The sequence below is a fragment of the Oncorhynchus clarkii genome, chromosome 16 (genome assembly GCF_045791955.1).
Source record: "Oncorhynchus clarkii lewisi isolate Uvic-CL-2024 chromosome 16, UVic_Ocla_1.0, whole genome shotgun sequence".
NCBI lineage: Eukaryota > Metazoa > Chordata > Actinopteri > Salmoniformes > Salmonidae > Oncorhynchus > Oncorhynchus clarkii.
In genome coordinates, this window is record NC_092162.1 from 51,122,701 (window position 1) to 51,143,318 (window position 20,618).

Below are 20,618 nucleotides of genomic sequence, written 5' to 3' on the forward strand. Positions count from 1 at the left end.
TATACGGTTATCAAAACGTCACGCCAGGGTAAGCCTATATGAAACAGCCCTTTTTTAGTGTTTCTAAAATCCCCTATGGGAAAATGAATGGTGGGAAAATGATTGGAACCATATCCCTGATTGACCGCTAGGTATTATGACTCATACTGTGGTACTCTATTGCAGAATTCCCTGCTGTCATATGACAATGAGTCAGGCCTACTATTTTTTTGCGTGACTAAACTAAGCAGATGCAAAAAAAATTGTGCATGAAATTAGATTTTTATTTTAATATTTCAAATGTTTTGGAAATGTAAAGCATTACTTTGATATTATCCAAACATTAAAATGTCCTGTCATATTTGGGTCCTACGAATTATTTTGGAATGTTTATACTCTGTTATTGACACAGTCAAAGATTAAGACCGTGAATTACGTAATGACGTGGACAACACGTTTTTTACTCGGTACGTAGGACGTCCTGCCGGTTGCGGTTCAAAGAGGAAGGAAGATGGCGGACAACAAAGGCGAAGAGGATATGGAGAGCTCTTCCAAATTAGATTCAGAACCTCAGGGAGAGGATAGCGGAGACCCAGAATTGAAAGATGTGATTCCGCTGATTGCCATAGAGACAAATTTGAAAGAAGGAGAGGATTCACAATCCCAGGAGAATGTTTCCCAGATGCCTAAACCCGCTAACGACGTCGTTAGCGGAGGAGGGGACGCTAGCAGCAACAGCGCGGGCACAGGGGAAGAGGGCAGCATTAGCAGTAATGTTAGCCCAGTTGGGAACACCAATGGTGGGACAACCGAATTGAAAAATGTGAATGCGGTGATTGTCATAGAGTCGAACTCGAAAGAAGGAGAGGATTCACAATCCCAGGAGAATATTTCCCAGGTGCCTACACCCGCTAACGTTAGCGGAGGAGGGGACGCTAGCAGCAACAGCGCGGGCGCAGTGGGAGAAGGCAGCACTAGCAGCAGCCCAGTTGGGAACACCAATGGGGGGACAACCGAGTCCTCGGCTGCTGGGGATACTGCTGGAACCTCACCAGCACTCACAACCGATATGTCCCCACCTCCAACAGTTCCACCAGCCAACCCCGTCATCCCAATAAACCTTATGGATACTTGCGCTGTGTGTAAACAAAGTCTCCAGACCCGTGACTGTGAACCTAAACTCTTACCGTGTCTTCACTCATTTTGCTTGAAATGTATCCCACTGCCAGAGCGACAAGTTACCGTACAGGTGCCTGGGCCGAACGGACAGCCAGACACCCACATAGGTGAGTGTAGTTAACTTTGAAGTGGGCAGGGGATGCACAATTGCTACCTACTGTAGTGTAGGTACCAAGTATCAACAATTATGTATAAACGTTGAGTACCATGCAGCTGCCAAATGGTCAGCAAGCATAATAATATTGTTTTTCACTGATTACTAGCTGTGATTTGGAGATAGATAGTGTGTATATATATATTACTCATATTGTGACTCTTACAATAACATGTTTCACAATGGCCCTAATCTAGTTATGGTAATACAACAGCATACTGAATAGGCAACAGCCCCTGGGCCTGATAGGCTGGCTATGGGCTATTCCAAGGTAACACCCAGACTCAGATTTTTTGCTCTAAAATGTGTGTCAAACAAAAACCAATGATTGTAAAGTTAAACAATCCATACAACTCTATGCACAAGGACTATGTAACAATTTCCACTGAAAATGTTACAGAAACACATTTACTCGAAGAACAGTCCATATGCAACATTTGATAACAGAATATGGTTTGTGCCGTCATTCTGTTAACGTTACCTAACTTTGCGTCTGCACTGCTCTTCAAGTAAATGTACATAGAGTTGCATGGTTCGTTTATGCCAGAAGAAGATTCATATTGAATGTCACATGTGCCCCACAGCCAGATACAGAATATAATTATTCTCAGTTTCTCTTATCAGTAAAGCGCCTTGGCCTAGGACCCAAAATTCAGTTTCGCCATCCTTTCTCAAGGTGGGAGGTTTGTCCATCCGCACAACATGATCATTGCATGACATGACAACTACACCAGAATAGGTGTAGGTAGCCTTGAAGTTAAGGCGTTGGGCCAGTAACCGAAAGGTAGCTAGTTCGAATACTGGAACCGACAAGGCGAAAAATCTTGGCATTTAACACAAATAATGTGGAGTTGGGATTTGCAAAAAATATAGTTTGCATTCATACATGTTTATAATATACACGTGTAATAGGACAATATAGGCATCCACCTAATTATTTTATATGTATTATACATAGACCTATAATGCCATTGTCAAATCAAATGACAGATGAAACATGGTGCTCTTGATTTCTGCTAAGAATAAATTATTGGCTTTCCAGGTGTAATTATTCAGCATTTTGCAGATTCAATTCACCTACACAGTAATGTCCAAAGTCAACTCACCAACTTTTTGCAGTTTTATGTAATGTTTAGTCCATGCCTATTTTTCCCTAGGCACAATTGTGGATTACTATTTACTTTGACTCTATTAATACTAAATTCTAGTAAACCAGATCTTGTTACATTAACCTTAGGCTAACTACTGACATTCAAAACTAATTTACATACATTTTATGGGTAAGTAAATGCTTAGGTCTAGATAATGGGCAACCAAGAACACAATTCCAGCATTTATTTCTGGCATTAAATCAAGGTAAAATGTTTTCCAATATAGTTGGGACCTTCTAGGGGTGGTCATGTGGACAGACCATGTAGTTAGGCCATGGGCTGAACATGTCTGATCCCCGACCATTACGATACATTTGATAATGCCCAGGAACACTGCCCTTTCTGCTTGCCAGCACTCATTGCCTTCTCAAATGCCATTATGACACATCGGCCTACACCTAGTCTGGTCCTCCAAGATCTGTTTGCGTATTGCAGCCATCCCCTTATGGTCGTTGATGTGCCAAACTTTTGGCATTGACAATGACTATAGGGGGTTGGCTGCAATATGCACAAACAGATCTAGGAGGACCAGACCAGGTGTAGGCCGATGTGTCATAATGGCATTTGAGAAGGCAATGAGTGCCGACGAGCAGAAAAAGATCTGGGACCAGCCTATTTCTATTCGATGCCTATGGTATTTTGGCCACTGTGGTCAGAACTACCCAAGGGTTGTTCTTTTTTTCTATTATGACCCACTTTGTCTTATCAACATGGCAAAGATTCAATGAATTTGATGTAAAACTTAAATAAACTCCTAAATAAGAATAATAGACCTAGACCTAACTCGTTACAATGCCAGCTCATATTGCCTTATTTGCACTAAGTCTAGGGGGGGAAAAAATTGCCACTTGGTTTGGTGTAAACTACCTACAGCCGATGGTATAGACTCCATACAGCTGATGGTTTGGTATAGACTCCCTTCAGCTGATGAATTTGTTTTGGGGAAATGTAAACACTCACATTTAAAGATTGAACTATGGATGCAGTCCATGAGATCAATATCATGGTGTTAAACATATTTTGAAGATACACACTGTTTATTTACAAAGATTCAAATGATAATCATAGGCCTAAATTAAGTATTAGGCCAATCATACAATGTTATATTTTGGTTTATTTGCCTTGCCCTCAAGGCAATTGTCTGAATGTGGAATCTGTTTTTAGATTCAATGTAGATATGTAGCAGTACAGCCTAACCATTAAATAAACAAACATGTGAACTAATGGTACAAGATTGTCAGCATCATATGCTAGGCTATTCGAAAGGTCCGGCATGACAGGTGCAACAGAATTGGGCTATGTCTATTTAATAAGTTGGCCATTTTCATATTTCCCCTAGTCTGCTTTTCTATGTTATATTCAAACATTCATGCATGACATTCTGCCTCACCTATTTGGTCATATAAATGGTATAATGTAACAATAACAGACCATGATTTTGAAAAATGTGAAATTCTATTTCGATACAGTTTTTATGCAGTGCACTGCATGTATGCGTTTTGTATGCTCCCTGACTTGCCTCAGTTCAAAGTCTCACAGCTGCAGTGGCAGATCAGTCTTGGTGGTGTGGTCTCCTAAACCCTTTCAGCTGCACTCACAGCCAATCACTCACAGCCCCTTGCAGCTGGGGCTTACACCAAACCGGCTGTGTGCAGCATGAGCCGGTATAGACTGGCTCAAACTGGATTGAGCTGGTTTGTGCTGCATCCAGTAATGTACTCGGAAATGTAATTAATGGGTTTAAGGGAGTTGAGAGGAGTTAAGTATGGGGGTGGAGCAGTTAAGGATTATGTATTCAACATTTAGCTGAAGGATATGTATTTTCATCACATCATTGCCCACTTTTGATACAGCTCACTGATTTGTGTGTCTCATATGAATATATGAATCTGTCATTATTCAGAAATCTTGAAAATAATATGAAATATTGGGGTGAATATGATAATTTAATGGATTTATAATCCCAACCCTCAAAGGGGAACTGCCTCATCCTCCACCAATGTGTAGCACCCACCTACTTAGGCCCTATAATGTATTTCATAGTCCGCTATTATGGTACTTAACAATTCAGTTGTAGCATCTTTATTATTAATACATTTAAGCACCAACCAATTGTAAAAGGTGAACTGACATGGCAGATGTTTTTTAAACAAAGCTACCCCCACAGTTCAGATTGTAGATGCAATAAAACTCATTTTCACAATTTTTTTTGTGGTTGGGACAAGTTGCCAAAAGTTTAAAAGTAGTTGATCCAACTTGATGGTTGCATCCATCTCTTTTCTACACAGGCCTTTTGAATTGCCTCTGACCTCTGTAGTATCTGTATGCAAACTATTAGTGAGAAAATAGTTTTTTGTTGTTGTTGCTGATTTCAAATGATGATTTCTTTGTCAATTTCACCACTTAGGCTATAGGCCTAACCAGTGCTTCTATCTTGTCTCTTTCCTCGGTCTACTCTAGTGAATGTCATGCGGTGTGTAGTTTGTTGTCAAGACTGCAAACAAAGTGACATCATTGACAACTACTTTGTCAAGGACACCACCGAGGCCTCCAAGACTTCAGATGAAAAATCTGCACAGGTATACCACAATTTAACTCTAATTTAATTCAGTTAAGTTCAAGTGGATGGTTGATTTAATACAACTCCCTCATTATCAGCTGCATCTAGCCAAAGTTAGGTATCTAAGTGGCGTTGTGTGTTTTGTCTCATTCAGATGTGCACCAGTTGTGAGGACAATGCCGATACCATTGGGTTCTGTGCAGAATGTGGAGAGTGGTTGTGCAAAACCTGCATCGAGGCTCACCAGAGGGTCAAAATCACCAAGGACCACAAAATCCGCAAGAAAGAGGATGTCTCTGAAGGTAAATTGTCCAACAAACCTAAACACAATATGTGATGGATACCCTAGAATATCAAGTGACAATTTGACATAGCCTAGTTGGACTTGTAGATTGGAGGTTTCTATTTGCAAGTAGAAGGCTCTGGTGTAGGCATTTGGTGACTCTTAGGATGGCTGTAGTTTATCCAGGCCTTATAACTTCACAGCTGACTGGCTGTTGTCATGGTAACATGCTGCAGAATCAGTCAGTGCTCCAGTAGTAGTAGATTGGCCCTGCTGGTTCTCAGAATAGCTGACATGCAGTACTATACTCTGTATTAATTAATGTATTTCTTTATCTCACATGTTCTTTCACTCTTAAAAACAAATAAAAACAATTGTATTGTTATTGCTCTCTCTATTTCATACTTTCTTTTGTTTCTCTCGGTCTCTGTAGAGTCTGTAGGTGTGTCGGAACAGAGGCCTGTGTTCTGTCCCATCCACAAACAGGAGCCCCTGAAACTCTTCTGTGAAACCTGTGACACACTCACCTGCCGGGACTGCCAACTGCTGGAGCATAAGGAGCACAGGTAGGACATGCAGTACTGCATAGACAACATATGATCTTTAGAATAGGAAATCAAAATCTGTAGTGAATTCTGGTCGGTAGTGGTGGTGGATGGTAATAAGTTTGGTTTTGTGTTACATTCACACATATCCATTGAGGATTGGGCACAATGAGAAAAACCGCAATCTAGTCCAGTGATCTAAGCCTTGGTGTTCCTTGCTGAACAGAGTTTCTCTTCTCTCAGGTACCAGTTTCTGGAGGAGGCCTTCCAGAACCAGAAAGGCATCATTGAGACGCACATGGTCAAACTGCAGGAGAAAAAGACCTATGTTCACTACTCTCACTCTCAGGTGACAAGCAGGTACAGCAGCATTCCCATCTCTCCTGTGAACGGGGCTTGTTTGGCGACTTCATAGCTGCAGGGTGAACTTTCCCCTAGGTACAGATCTAGAATCATCTTCCCGTTCTCCAATCCTAATCTTAACCATAGGTGGGGAAAAGGCTAAACTGACCCAAGATCAGCATCTAGGGGCCACTTCCCCACCCTACAGAGATTTCATAAGAGCTTGTTTATGGGTTGAGAAGTAAAGTGCTCTTTTATTGTTTACTAGTGTGTCTCTAGTTTAAGTGTCCTTGTTTCCATCCCCGTTTCCATCCAGGATAAAGGAAGTTACTGATACCCATAAGAAGGTGGAACATGACATCAAGATAGCCGTGTTCACTCTTATCAACGAAATCAACAAGAAGGGCAAGTATTTACTGCAGCAGCTTGAGGTAAGGCCATCATGGTACCTATGCAAGGAATGCATTTGAACTCAACTCATTATGCTTTCAGGCCTAGAGACAGATTATGCCTAGTCCTGGACTAAAACACCCTTTCAATGGAGATTTTTAATCCAAGACGAGGGTTCGGTAAACCGACCCTCAGTGTTTTGTCTAGGCCTATGTATTGAGAAGAATGAATACCAAAGAAATCACTATGAACTTAATTTGGCTCCTACATTGCCATATGATGTGAAGTTTATTCTGTGACATTACTTGGATACTGTTTTAATTTAATAAAAAAGGGTTCAGCCTTTACCCTGATTACATAGGCGGATGGATGCCTGTTGGTAATGTTTTTCCCTACCGTTTGTCCCATGGTCCTCCAGAGTGTGACTAAGGAGAGGAGCATGAAGCTGTTGACCCAGCAGACAGACATCGCCAACCTGGCCAGGCAGATCCTCCATGTGCTCAACTTCACCCACTCTGCCATTAACAGCGGCAGCAGCACCGCCCTGCTTTACAGCAAGAGGCTGGTACGGAGAACAGATAAACATACACAAAAACAGTCTCCGGGAAAAGCTCGCACATAACCTATTCTCCACAAAGGCCAAAGAGTGCACTATAATATGCAGAAGTTGCCCTATCCTAAATTGATCCTCTCTATAAACTATAGTCTATAAAGTATCTGCAAACCAATAACATCCCAATATCTTCATATGTGTCTGCAGATCATCTACCAGCTGCGCAAGGTTCTGAAGGCTGGACTGGAACCAGTGCCTCAGGCTAACGGAGCTGTTCGCTTTTTCTGTGACCCCACATTCTGGGCCAAGAACGTGGTCAACCTAGGTGAGAGGATTTACTACTCTACATGCAGGGAAGTATGCAGGGAAATCTGTTTCTGGCCACCGATGGTACAGTATAAAGCATTGCATAGAACGGGAGATATGCCTCTCTACCTGCACACTGATGATAGTGCTTCCCAATGGTGACCACAAGATTGGCAGATTGTTTGGCATAGTTTCACAGTTTGGACTCGGTGCATTAAATGTCTGTGCCTTTTTCTTTTTACGCTTGTATCCTTTGCATCGTGGTAGGATGGCAGATCATTTGACACAGTAATGTCTAGGGGACTGGTAAAGACTACCTACAGCTGATGGATTGGTTTGGTATAGACTACCTATAGCTGATGGATTGGTTTGGTATAGACTACCTATAGCTGATGGATTGGTTTGGCATTGACTACCTATAGCTGATGGATTGGTTTGGCATTGACTACCTATAGCTGATGAATTGGTTTGGCATAGACTACCTATAGCTGATGAATTGGTTTGGCATAGACTACCTATAGCTGATGGATTGGTTTGGCATAGACTACCTATAGCTGATGAATTGGTTTGGCAAAGACTACCTATAGCTGATGGATTGGTTTGGCATAGACTACCTACAGCTGATGGTTTGGTTTGGAATAGACATACACTCAGTCACTTACTTTAGCCTCTCCTCTCTCATCCCCCAACTGTAGGGAACCTGGTGATCGAGAAGATGCCCCAGGCTCAGCACCCTCCCAACATTATGGTGGGGCCCATCTCCCCGGGCCACGGCCATCCAGGCCACGGCAAAAGCCCCGGGCAGATCAATCTGGCCCAGCTCCGGCAGCAGCACATGCAGCAGCAAGCCTTCGCCCAGCAGAAACAACAGCAGCAGCAGCACCAACAACAGCAGCAGCACCAACAACAACAACAACAGCAGCAGCAACAACAACAGCAGCAGCAGCAACAACAGCAGCACCAACAACAACAGCAGCAGCAGCAGCAGCACCAACAGCAGCAGCACCAACAACAGCAGCAACACCAACAGAGGATCCAGGAACAGATGCGTATTGCCTCCCAAATGTCTCAGCAGCACCCCAGGCAGGCTGTACCTCAGATGGTACAGCAGCAGGTAGACTGAGGAGTACTGAATGTCTTTATGTTTTTAGGGTACCATTGTTCTCATCGATAGCAGTGGTGTAGTGGAGGGTAAATTCATTTTAACACCGCTTACTCACTTAGTTTATTTTGCACAAGCATTTATCCACTTATTGTGGAAAAAGGCATTGAAAATATAGAAAGTGTTAATTTACTCACTGTGAACAGTGATCAGCATTTACCCACCCACCCACTACATCACTGTTCGGAAGTGCTTTAGTCAACCCAGGTTAAATGTTTTTTTGGATCTATAATAGTACTGAATATTATAATCTGTTGCTATAATGATTTTGTTCATGAGTTATACTTTTATCAGAAAATACAACTGCCTGTCCTCTGCTGTGTCTTCTCACTAGCCCCCGCGCCTCATCAGTATGCAGGCCCAGCAGAGGGGCCCCATGAACGGCGGGCCCAACATGTACCCCCCCCACCACCTGCGCTTGCCCCCGGGACAGGGCCGCATGCCCAGCTCCAGCGCCCAGCCACGCATGCCCAACGGCCAGCAGTACTCCCCCATGATGCAGCCCCAGCTGCAGAGACAGGTCAGACTACACCACCTGCATTATGTCTCTGAGGGGATAAAAAGATTTAATGAATTGAGTTATAGTTGAGATATAGATACATTATTACTCCACAAAAGGGAAATTGATCAGTCAACACATCCAAAGATGATATCCATAAAATAATCAACAAGAACAATCACATATACAGTAAACAATAGGGCGGCAGGTAGCCTAGCGGTTAAGAGCGTTGGGCCAGTAAACGAAAGGTCCCATGTTCGAATCACTGAACCAACTAGGTGAAAAATCGGTTGATGTGCCTTTGAGCAAGGCACTTAACCCTAATTGCTCCTGTAAGCTCTAGATAAGAGCGCCTGCTAAATGATTAAAATGTAATATGTTTTATGCAGAAACCGGTACTACTGATTGGCACAACTGTTGCCATTTGGTAGTAGGATTTTCACTGTGTATGTATGGGTACCTTTTTGTGTTTAGATGACTGTAGATTCTGAGATGAGCGACCACAGGTTTCGTTTGTTACATCTCACTGGGGTTTGGCACTTTTTCTACTTATACGTGAATGGTAGTCGTTACGGCCGGGACTATACCAGTATCGCGATACTCGTTGGTATCGTGGCAAGGAAACAAAACGCAAAGCCGATTTAACGTCTTAAGGAAAACATCCCTAATGTTGGAAGCAAACATCATGATGTTGTCTCGAGTCACATTTATTTATTGTCCTAGCTATAGCACACTATATTTTACATACAGCAGGTTTTTAAAGGACCAAATAGTTCGGTCTGCTTTGTGTTTTTGCCATAGAAAGAATATTGCGATATTGGTATCGTCACAGTCCTATTAGTCGTGTTTCTTGTTGCATGGGCATGATTCGTGATTATGCTTCCAAAAATGACCTTTCAGCACGTTGTAGACCTGGTAGAATTAAACAATTAATAAATATTCAATCCTGCCGAAAATCTCTAGTTTTTGACTTCCTCCTTCTCTGTCCCTGTAGCATTCAAACCCAGGTCATGCTGGACCCTTCCCAGTGGCATCTCTCCACAACGTGAGCGCTGCCAACCCCACCAGTCCCACCAGTGCCAGCATGGCCAGCGCCCATGCCCACCGTGGCCCCGCCAGCCCCATAGTGGGCGCCATCGACCTCATCCCCTCCGTCACCAACCCAGAGAACCTGCCATGCCTACCAAACATCCCCCCCATTCAGGTGCACACAGCCCTCTGGGACCAGGCACATGTCACGCACTTCCAAATCTCACCATGCCTGCTTCCATTCTCATCCTTTCTCCTGGCCCCCACCCTTTTGCTTTTTGTAGATCTGAGGGGAATGGATAAGTATGAGTAATATGATGAATATTCAATGTATACTGCACAAAATATAAATGCAACAATTTCAAAGATTTTACTGAGTTACAGTTCATATAAGGAAATCAGTCAATTGAAATAAATTCATTCGGCCCTAATCTGTGGATTTCACATGACTGGGCAGGGGTGCAGCCATGACTGGGCCCACCCACTTGGGAGCAGGGCCCAGCCAATCAATGAGTTTTTCCCCACAAAAGGGCTTTATTACAGATAGAAATGTGGAGGTCCTGGGCTGGCGTGGTTACAACGTGGTCTGTGGTTGTGAGGCCGGGTGGACGTGCTGCCAAATTTTATTAAACGATGTTGGAGGCGGCTTATGGTAGAGAAATTAAGTCATTTCTCTGCCAACAGCTCTGGTGGACATTCCTGCAGTCAACATGCCAATTGCACACTCACTCAAAACTTGAGACATCTGTGGCATTGTGTTTTGTGACAGAACTGCACATTTTAGTGGCCTTTTATTGTCCCCAGCACAAGATGCACTTGTGTAAAGGTCATGCTGTTTAATCAGCTTCTTGATATGCCACACCTGCCAGGTGGATGGATTATCTTGGCAAAGGAGAAATGCTCACTAACCGGGATGTTAACACATTTGTGAGCAAAATGAGATTTTTTTTAAATTTCAGCTCACGAAACACTTCACGTGTTGTGTTTTTATATTTTTGTTCAGTATAGTTTCTGCCATACTGCTTCATACCTATCTGTTCTCATTGAAGGGGGTAGGAAGCGGAACGGAACCTGGCTCAACTTAGATAAAATCAAATGTGGTGCTCATACATATACATGGCGATACTTCATCAGAAATGTTCACAAGGTGAACTAAAAATGACCACTAATTCAGTGTTATCCTGTGGCTGGATGTTTGTGGCGCCATCAGCTGGAAGACGCGGGCTCCAGCAGCCTGGATGCCCTACTGAGTCGCTACATCTTAGCCAGCACATACCCTCAGCTGGGCCTGGGGCCCCCCGGGAACATGAACCTCTCCCACGGACCCTCCACACACTCCCCTGGCTCCTCAGGTACTGGAGGACGACTCTACTACAACGAGCACAAACACTTTCTTCACACACAGCTTCAATCCAATCTATGATTTTAAATCATTTGCTCAAATCACTGTCATGGCTATCACGTTTAACGAAGAAATTGTTTTTCTTACATGACTTCTATATTACTGCCTCATCCTTGCTCACTGTCTATCTCCCACCCGTAGGCTTATCAAACTCCCACACGCCTGTGCGGCCATCCAGTACGTCCAGCACAGGAAGCAGGGGCAGGTAATGACACACAGGCCAAGCACTAGACCTCTGCTCAAACACAAGGGCTCTCGCATTACTGTGAGACAATGATGAGAAAATGACACTATTACATAAAACTGTGAAACATCCATAGGATGGGTAGAAGGTAGCATTGCAGATACTGAACCATTTGAGTAAGCTAGTCACTCCTGAACAATTAATCTCACTGGCATACATAGTTATACATATATTTATGTAAGGGAGGTATTTTGTGTGTGTGTCTCATAAGCTGTGGATCTGCGGGTAGGCCAGGGCCAGCAAGCGGCCCAATGGAACAGCAGGTCAAAGTCAAGCAGGAGCCCGGAGCTGAGAAGGAGTGTGGTTTCTCAGGAACCACCACCTCCAACGTCAAAACGGAACAAGGGAAGGATGGAGGGAGGAGCGCGTGCATGGTAACACACCTAACTGCCCCGCTCTTTCAGCTCCTTTTAGCTTGCTAGACCAATCTCTAAACTCAGCAAAAAAATAAACATCCTCTCACTGTCAACTGTGTTTATTTTCAGGTAACTTAACAGGTGTAAATATTTGTATGAACATAAGATTCAACAACTGAGACATAAACTGAATAAGTTCCACAGACGTGTGACGAACAGAAATTGAATGTGTCCCTGAACAAAGGGGGGGGGGGGGGGGTCTAAAGTAACAGTCAGTATCTGGTGTGGCCTCCAGCTGAATTAAGTACTGCAGTGCATCTCCTCATGGACTGCACCAGATTTGCCAGTTCTTGCTGTAAGATAGTACCCCACTCTTCCACCAATGCACCTGCAAGTTCCCGGACATTTCTGAGGGGAATGGCCCTAGCCCTCACCCTCCGATCCAACAGGTTCCAAATGTGCTCAATGGGATTGAGATCCAGGCTCTTCGCTGGTCATGGCAGAACACTGACATTCCTGTTTTGAAGGAAATCACGCACAGAATGAACAGTATGGCTGGTGGCATTGTCATGTCAGGAAGAGGAAGGGTACCACATGAGGGAGGAGGATGTCTTCCCTGTAACGCACAGCGTTGAGATTCCCTGCCTCAGACCATGACAGACCCTCCAAATCGATCCCGCTCCAGAGTACAGGCCACGGTTTAACGCTCATTCCTTTGACGATAAACGCAAATCCGACCATCACCTCTGCTGAGACAACCGTGACTAGTCAGTGAAGAGCACTTTTTGACAGTCCTGTCTGGTCCAGTTGTTGCCGGTGATGTCTGGTGAGGACCTGCCTTAGAACAGGCCTAAAAGCCCTCAGTCCAGCCTCTCTCAGCCTATTGCGGACAGTCTGAGCACTGATGGAGCAATTGTGCGTTCCTGGTGTAACTCGGGCAGTTGTTGTTGCCATCTTGTATCTGTCCCGCAGGTGTCATGTTCGGTTGTACCGATCCTGTGTAGGTGTTACACGTGGTCTGCCACTGCGAGGACGATCAGCTGTCCGTCCTGTCTCCCTGTAGCGCTGTCTTAGGCGTCTCACAGTACGGACATGGCAATTTATTGCCCTGGCCACATCTGCAGTCCTCATGTCTGCTTGCAGCATGCCTAAGGCACGTTTATGCAGATGACCCTGGGAATCTTTCTTTTTGTGTTTTTCAGAGTCAGTAGAAAGGCCTCTTTAGTGTCCCTAAGTTTTTATAACTGTGACCTTAATGGCCTACCGTCTGTAAGCTGTTAGTGTCTTAACGACCGTTCCACAGGTGCATGTTCATTAATTATGGTTCATTGAACAAGCATGGGAAACAGTGTTTAAACCCTTTACAATGAAGATCTGTGAAGTTATTTGGATTTTTACGAATTATCTTTGAAAGACAGCGTCCTGAAAAGAGGATGTTTATTTTTTTGCTAAGTTTATATCTAGCAGGTATCGGTCTACCTGAGGCTATCTATATAAGATGCTTGTTTGTTGAACAACAGAGGTTTTCGGCCTCACTTCTTGACGCTAAACCAGAATTCTAAATGTACTTAACCCAGTTTTTTTGTTCTTGTGTGTGTGCTTTGTCCCACAGATGAGTAGTTCAGAGAGCAGATGTACTCCCCCTCTCCCCGTGTTGGGCTCTGTGACTTCTGGCTCCTCTGTCCAGGACATCCTCAAGAAGGTGGGGGAGCATGTCAAAACTGAGCCCCAGGACCAGGAGGCCTGCAGTGGGGCCAACAGGCCTGGCAACGCCCCTATCACCACCAGCAGCACATCCACTGTGGCCTCTGCCGCACTGCTGACCAATGGTAAGGGAGCCGCATCCGCTGCCCTGCGCTCTCCACGCACTGCACAGGGGACCAACCAGAGCGGGGCAGGTGGGAAGGAGGACGACCCCAACGAGGACTGGTGTGCTGTGTGCAACAACGGGGGAGAGCTGCTTTGCTGCGACCGCTGCCCCAAAGTCTTCCACATCACCTGTCACATCCCCACCTTGAAGTGCTCCCCGAGGTGAGCCCCGGATGCGCGGCCGGCGTTGACTACAGTAGATGTCAGAATGAGAATGAATTTCATTCATATAGCACCTTTAACTCAAAGCCTTTTACATTGGATGCTGATAACTTGCTATACATCAGCTATCATTTTTCCATGTCTATGTCTATATATCTGGATTATTGCTTCACATTTTCTTTCTGTTTCTCCCCTCTCAGTGGTGAGTGGATGTGCACGTTCTGCCGGAGCCTGGCAAGCCCGGAGATGGAGTACCAGCCTGACGACGAGCCTCGTGACGAGAAGGACAACAGTGAGCAGGGCCTGAGTCCTGAGGACCAGAGGGTCAGTGGAGCCATCCACCTGTAATACCTAGAACATGTCAAACTCTTTCCACAGAGGGCTGAGTTTGCAGGTTTTCACTCCTCCCTTGTACTTGATTGATGAATGAAGGTCACTGATTAGTAAGGAACTCCCCTCACCTGATTGTCTAGGTCTTAATTGAAAGGAAAAACCAGCAGACGCTAGGCCTTCCATGGAATAAGTTTGACACCCCACACCTAGGTCTTTCCCTGCTTACAGTTGGAAGGACTTTCCATAGGATTAGTAGTTTCTACTGCCACTGCCAATTCAATACATTTCCTCACTACGTACATCAGTGAATTTTCATTGACCCTGTTCCTGGAGAGATATCGCCCTGAACGTTTTCGCTCCAACCTTAATTTAGCGCACCTGATGGTAATAATAATTAGCTGTTTAATAAGCTGAATCAGGTTAGTTACAACTGGGGTTGGAGCGAAAACCTACAGGAAGGCAGCTCTCTGGGAACAGAGTTGTAGAGCCCTACTTAAGATGCCCTCATATTTGAGGAGTGAATCAGTGTGAATGAAGGCAGTACAGCTCTCTAAGGTAGCATAGCGGTTAAGAGCGTTTGGCCAGTAAACGAAAGGTTGCTGGTTCGAATCCCCTAGCCGACTAAGTTTTTAAAAATTGGTCGACGTACCCTTGAGTAAAGCACTTAACCCTAATTGCTCCTGCAAGTCATTCTGGATAAGAGCGTCTGTTAAAAGACTAAAATGGAGTATGTGAGTTCCTGGCAACTTGTATTGAGTATGTTTGTAGTCATGAAGCCAGACTCCTTCCATTTTTATTTGCTGCGTTCAGACATTGGGACACATGCCTCAGTCTCTCTCTAGCTGAGGAATGATAAGGACTTGTGTAATGTTCTCCTGCATAACCACCACCCCTATCTCTCACTCCCTGCAGAGGTGTGAGCGCCTCCTGCTGTATGTTTTCTGCCATGATCTCAGTGAGGGGTTCCAGGAGCCTGTCCCTCCCTCTGTAAGTATCTCAAGCATGTAAAAGGCAATGCCACCGTTATTCTATCTGACCTTGATGGCCAAATATACTCTTCCCCTTTACTGAGTACAGCCTCCTCTGGTTTTCTTCCTTCTTGGGACTTTTTCCTGGCCACTGTGTTGTTTATTATACCATTGGTTTCTTTGGGGTCTTGGCCTGGGTTTCTGTAAAAGCACTGTGTCAACTGCTTATGTAAAAAGGGCTTTATAAATACATTTGATTGGTTTATGGACCCTGCCCTATACACCTAGCACCACATTACTTAATCATTGTGGCTATAACCATAATGTTCTGTATGTTAAATGAATGAACCAATATGGCTCTCAAACCACAGTGTTCCCCTCTCACCAGATCCCTAATTACTACAAGATCATCAAGAAGCCCATGGACTTGACCCTGGTGAAACAGAAGCTACAGTTGAAGCATGTCCAACACTATCAGAGCCCGAAGGAGTTTGTCTCGGATGTGCGCCTGGTCTTCAGCAACTGTGCCAAGTACAATGAGGTGAGTGGGCATGACTTCCAGGCATGAGGAGATAAAAATAAAAAATATGGTTTTATTTTTTATTTTTAACCTTTATTTAACTAGGGGAGGGGGCTGATTGATAGTTGAATGGATGCAGGAGGCCACATGCACACTAATACTGTATGCTGACAGTGGGAATACATTATTCAGAAGGTTGATCTTTATCACACCGTTTGGCATGGACTTGTGCACCCACAGGGATTAACACTGGATGACTGAATGCAGTTACTGTGTACTCACACTACTGTTTGTTGTGAATGTGGTGTTGCCAAACTAATTTGCTGTTTTTCTAACCTGAATATTTTCATGGCCACTAATGTAATGTCTTTCTGGTCAGTTATTTTGTACGTAGTGGGATAGTCTGCTGTCATAAGACTTCTTGATTTGTTTACTGAGGAGTTAACAAAACAAGCAAACTTATAAAGCATTGACTATAATTGCCATAATATATTAGTTCAGAGATTTGTCATTCTAAATAACTTTCTTGCAGAGATTACCCTTTAAACAGCTAATGGGTTGCTTTTTGTCTGTATTCATTATAGCTAACTGTTTCTATCAACAAAAATATAAACACAACATGCAACAATTTTCAAAGATTTGACTGAGTTACAGTTCACAAAAGGAAATGTCAATTTAAATAAATTCATTAAGCCCTAATCTATGGATTTCACATGACTGGCACCCCATGGCTGCACACCTACCCAATCAGATCTAGTTTTTCCCCACAAAAGGGCTTTAATCACAAACAGAAATACTCCTCAGTTCCCCTTGTCAGAAGCTATTGTCCCCAGCACAAGGTGCCCCTGTGTAATGATCATGATAATCCATTCACCTGACAGGGGTGGTATATCTTGGCAAAGGATAAGTGCTCACTGACAGGGATATAAACAAACTTGTGCATAAAATTTAATAGAAATAAGTTTTTTTGTGTATATGGAAAATTTCTGGAATTATTTATTTTGGCTCTTGAAACATGGGACTAACACTTGACATGTTGCGTTTATATTTTTGTTCAGTGTAGTTGTCATTGACTGTGCCACACAAGTCCTGGATCTTAAAGCAGAATTTAGCTTTTTTACAACCAAATGTTATAGAATGGTCCAGACCCTTCAAAAAATAATACATTTTGCGATTTCACTTGTTTTTGAGAAATGTACTGCAACTAGGGATTTAAAAAATATATATGTTTCTTCATCCTTGTTGTGTGGTATGTGGGCTCTGAAAAAAACATGAACAAATGCTCTAAAAACACCCACATGCGTAATTTTAGTAACAGAAACGCTCTCAGTATAGTGATGTAGGTCTTCGGGATGTTGAACACATGAAATTGTCGTTCCGAACTTTATCTGCAACATTATATTCCATTTTGTGCGACTTGAGCTGTTTCCCCTATTCAGCTGTTCCATTCTCAGTGTAGCCTGCTGCTATAGGTAACTGCCAAAATAAAGGAATCACCAACATTGTCTTAATAGGGTGTTGAGCCAACAGAACAACTTCAATGCGCCTTGGCATAAATTCTATAAGTGTCTGGAACTTCCTGTGTGGAAGCACCTTCTTTCAATATACTTTATACCCCTCATTTACTCAAGTGTTTCCTTTTACTTTGGCAGTTACCTGTAGAATGGACGAAGCAGTCGACTTGCAACAAAATGAAATATAACGTTGTGGATTAAGTTCAGAATGCCACAATTTCATGTGTACAACATGTAAAGACCTGCAACAATATACTAATAGCTTTTCTGTTTCTAAAATGACTAATTTGGGTGATTTTGAAGCCTTTGTTCATATTTATCAGAGCCCACATATTCCACAAAGAGAATAAGGAAATGAAGCGCTGGTTAGTGGTAAGTGAAATTGCACGAAAAGGGTCTGGTACCTTTTTTAAGATGCTGTTTCCATCAAAATTAGATTTGGTTGTAAAAAAAAAAAAAGAAAAAGAAGCTACATTCTCCTTTTTAGTGTAATAATGAATAGTTTAAATCTGATACTAATCCAAATACTTAACTTTTTGAATGTAAAAGACTTGTCCCATGTGTGTAGGATTTTCATCTTTGGCTTTGTAAGTCAACATGTCTATCTGAATTGGACCTTTTGATATAGTGTCGAACATGTTTTCAAGTGATGTGTTTAGGGGGAAAGGTAATTTACAAAGTGGTTGGTATTCAACATTGATTTGAAATGGAACAGAGGGAAACAATATGATACCTTGAGAAAATCAATGAGGAACTGAGTTGTGATAGTGACGTTAAAATATTTCCTATTAACTGCAGTTGACATAGTCAGCAGTTCAGCTCAATGTGCCATATATGCTACTTATGCATAAGTTACGATTTCCAAGGACACTTACTAGGTATCAGTGAAGGAACTGTCAGTGTCAAGGATAGTATATCAAGCTAAACAATTTAGCAGGGAGAGAAAGTGAAAGCTGTCACTCCCAGGAATATGCCAGGACCCAGAGCAAGGCTATGGATGCTGTTCAGAATTCTCTCAGCAGGCAGAAGCAGCCAGGTAAAGACAGACCATAGACTAGACTAGCTTGGAAATGTAATGACAAGATTTACCCAATGATTGTAAGCTGCAACCTCAGTAAGTGAAACAAGTTTATGGAGGGATGACAGACACAAACCATATTTGGACACAAGTTAACTAAGGAGTGTATTTTCCTTAGGCCCAAAGACCTAGGGTAGTGACGGTACACATGGTTGTTACCTATAACCTGTCTGTACTGTGAAATCCCCCCCTCCCCTTCTGCTTTTTTGTATTTTATTGTACTGTTATCGCCCCTTTTTTAGATGTCTCGAATAATCCAGGTATATGATGAGGAGAAACAGAGTAATGTGCAGGTAAGCTGTTTCTAATACACATGGAGGGTAAAGGTTCAGCTGCCCACTCTGCCACTAGGAATGTTAACCTACTAATGTACTCCTCCCATTCCTTACCCATTCATCCCTCCTGTTCAATGGTACCCGCACACCCCACCTCGCCCTTCCTCATACTCTCCACCTCTTTCCTTCCCTCCCTCCCGGCAGGCGGACTCCGAGGTGGCGGAGGCAGGGAAAGCTGTGAGTTTGTACTTTGAGGAGAGGCTGCTGGAGCTCTATCCAGATGAGAGTTTCCCTGAGGTACCAGAGGAGCCCGAGGTACCAGAGGTTCCCGAGGAGCCCGAGGCCCCAGCTGGAGAGGGAGAGGAGGCGGATCTCACAGAAGACTCCGAGGATGAGTTTGTGCAGCCTAAACGCAAGCGGTTAAAAACGGATGAAAAGCCGATGCACATCAAGTGAGAATCATTGTGTTAAAAGAGGAAAAGAGAAGGTCAAGAGAAGTAAAAGGATTTTGTCTTCCTCATCTCATGTTTTTTGCTTTTTTTCCCTTTAAGACCACATACGTAAAATGCAGGACCTATTGTACAAATGTACAGGTTTATTTCATCATTTTCCTCTTTTTAAAGAGTTATTGTAAAATAGAAATTAAATCAATCTGTGTTTCCGGCAAACTGGACTTTTTAAAGACCTCCATTTCCTCTTCTGTGGCAATTTATGGATGTTTAAGAAAGTGCTTGTACAGATTTTAAAGTATGATTTGTTTTAAAGTATAATTTTGTTTGCAGTAGTTAAATGAATAATATGTCTTTTTTTCTATTATCATTTATGTTTGTAAATCTGTGAAACTTGCTTTATAAAGTATCTGAAACTCCTATTTCCCCTAATCTTGATGTACTATAAAGTTTGACATTAATTACCTACCAAGTATTTGTTGTATGTTTGTTGAAATATTTGACCTGCTGTAAATAAGAGAAAACAATTGAGGAAAAACCAGTGATTTGTTTGGTATTTCATCAATAAATAAAATATGTTCAAATATTTCCTGTAAATAGTATTGATATCAATGTTGCAAGACAAGACTTCATTTCAGGCTGAGAAAAAAATTGTTTTAAGGTCAACTTCCCCTAAGAACCAACTTCTCTGGTTTCAAATGGCCTATGTGGCATCTATATGAGTACATTTGTTAATGAAGTCGATCTTGTCCCAAACTGTGATTTGTGAGTATGTCACGATTTACTGCAGGGTTGGCTATGGATTACTTGCATGCCCACTTTAGCCAATTATGGCCAATAGCCCAGATACAGCAGGTTGTGGCCCGCCCCCAACTGCCATGTGGACATTTGTTATCAAGTCTACATATGGGTGCACAGGCAGAACTGCATTATCTGCACTGGAGCCTTCAGTGACATGCAACCGGTTGAATAGCTGGAAAATGGCACGTGTTTCAGGCAGAAATGTGGCTGCAGTGAACTTCAGCTGTATAAAGTGGCATATTGCTGCCACTCAGCAATATTTTTTTATGACTATTACGAAATTAGATCACATTAGGTAATAATTAAATAACTCGTTATGAGAAAAGTCACGTTACAACGAGAAAGATGTATTTATTGCAAAATAACTCTTGTTGTATTTTATGAGAAATGGCCTTTATTGTGCTGAAACGTTAGCATAGGCTACTTGGCACGCTTGTCTTCCTCTTTTGCACCCAAAATAGTCAGACGTTTACTTCATATTCTAGATCCCCATGGACTGTACATTTGGACCTAAA

The 20,618-nt window shown here is 43.0% G+C and overlaps 1 protein-coding gene across 7 annotated transcripts; it reads left to right on the forward strand.

Moving 5' to 3' along the window:
- Positions 1-471: 471 nt before the first annotated feature.
- LOC139368670 (E3 ubiquitin-protein ligase TRIM33-like) lies at positions 472-19,888 on the forward strand. 7 transcript variants are annotated; one of them, XM_071107841.1, is made up of 21 exons: positions 472-1,265; positions 4,924-5,042; positions 5,178-5,325; positions 5,740-5,872; positions 6,095-6,211; positions 6,510-6,624; positions 7,002-7,148; positions 7,344-7,461; positions 8,138-8,556; positions 8,939-9,124; positions 9,578-9,634; positions 10,098-10,307; positions 11,343-11,484; positions 11,676-11,739; positions 11,990-12,152; positions 13,747-14,165; positions 14,366-14,489; positions 15,411-15,485; positions 15,855-16,007; positions 18,821-18,871; positions 19,058-19,888. In XM_071107841.1, the coding sequence occupies exons 1-21, from the start codon at positions 491-493 to the stop codon at positions 19,307-19,309; spliced, it is 3,987 nt and encodes a 1,328-aa protein (XP_070963942.1). In that variant the 5' UTR covers positions 472-490; the 3' UTR covers positions 19,310-19,888. The 7 variants fall into 7 exon arrangements, with proteins under 7 accessions (XP_070963942.1, XP_070963941.1, XP_070963943.1 ...); XM_071107840.1 differs by having other exon boundaries at positions 7,344-7,460; positions 8,134-8,556; XM_071107842.1 differs by having other exon boundaries at positions 7,344-7,460; positions 8,134-8,556; positions 12,008-12,152.
- Positions 19,889-20,618: the final 730 nt, after the last annotated feature.

What these genes read in the sequence shown, in the direction of transcription:
- LOC139368670 (XM_071107840.1), top strand. Translation starts at nt 491, where the DNA reads ATGGCGGACAACAAAGGCGAAGAGGATATGGAGAGCTCTTCCAAATTA. An exon ending in TGCTTTACAGCAAGAGGCTG is followed by an intron (nt 7,149 to 7,343) that starts GTACGGAGAACA and finishes ATGTGTCTGCAG; the next exon opens with ATCATCTACCAGCTGCGCAA. An exon ending in AGCCCCAGCTGCAGAGACAG is followed by an intron (nt 9,125 to 9,577) that starts GTCAGACTACAC and finishes TTTTGTGTTTAG; the next exon opens with ATGACTGTAGATTCTGAGAT.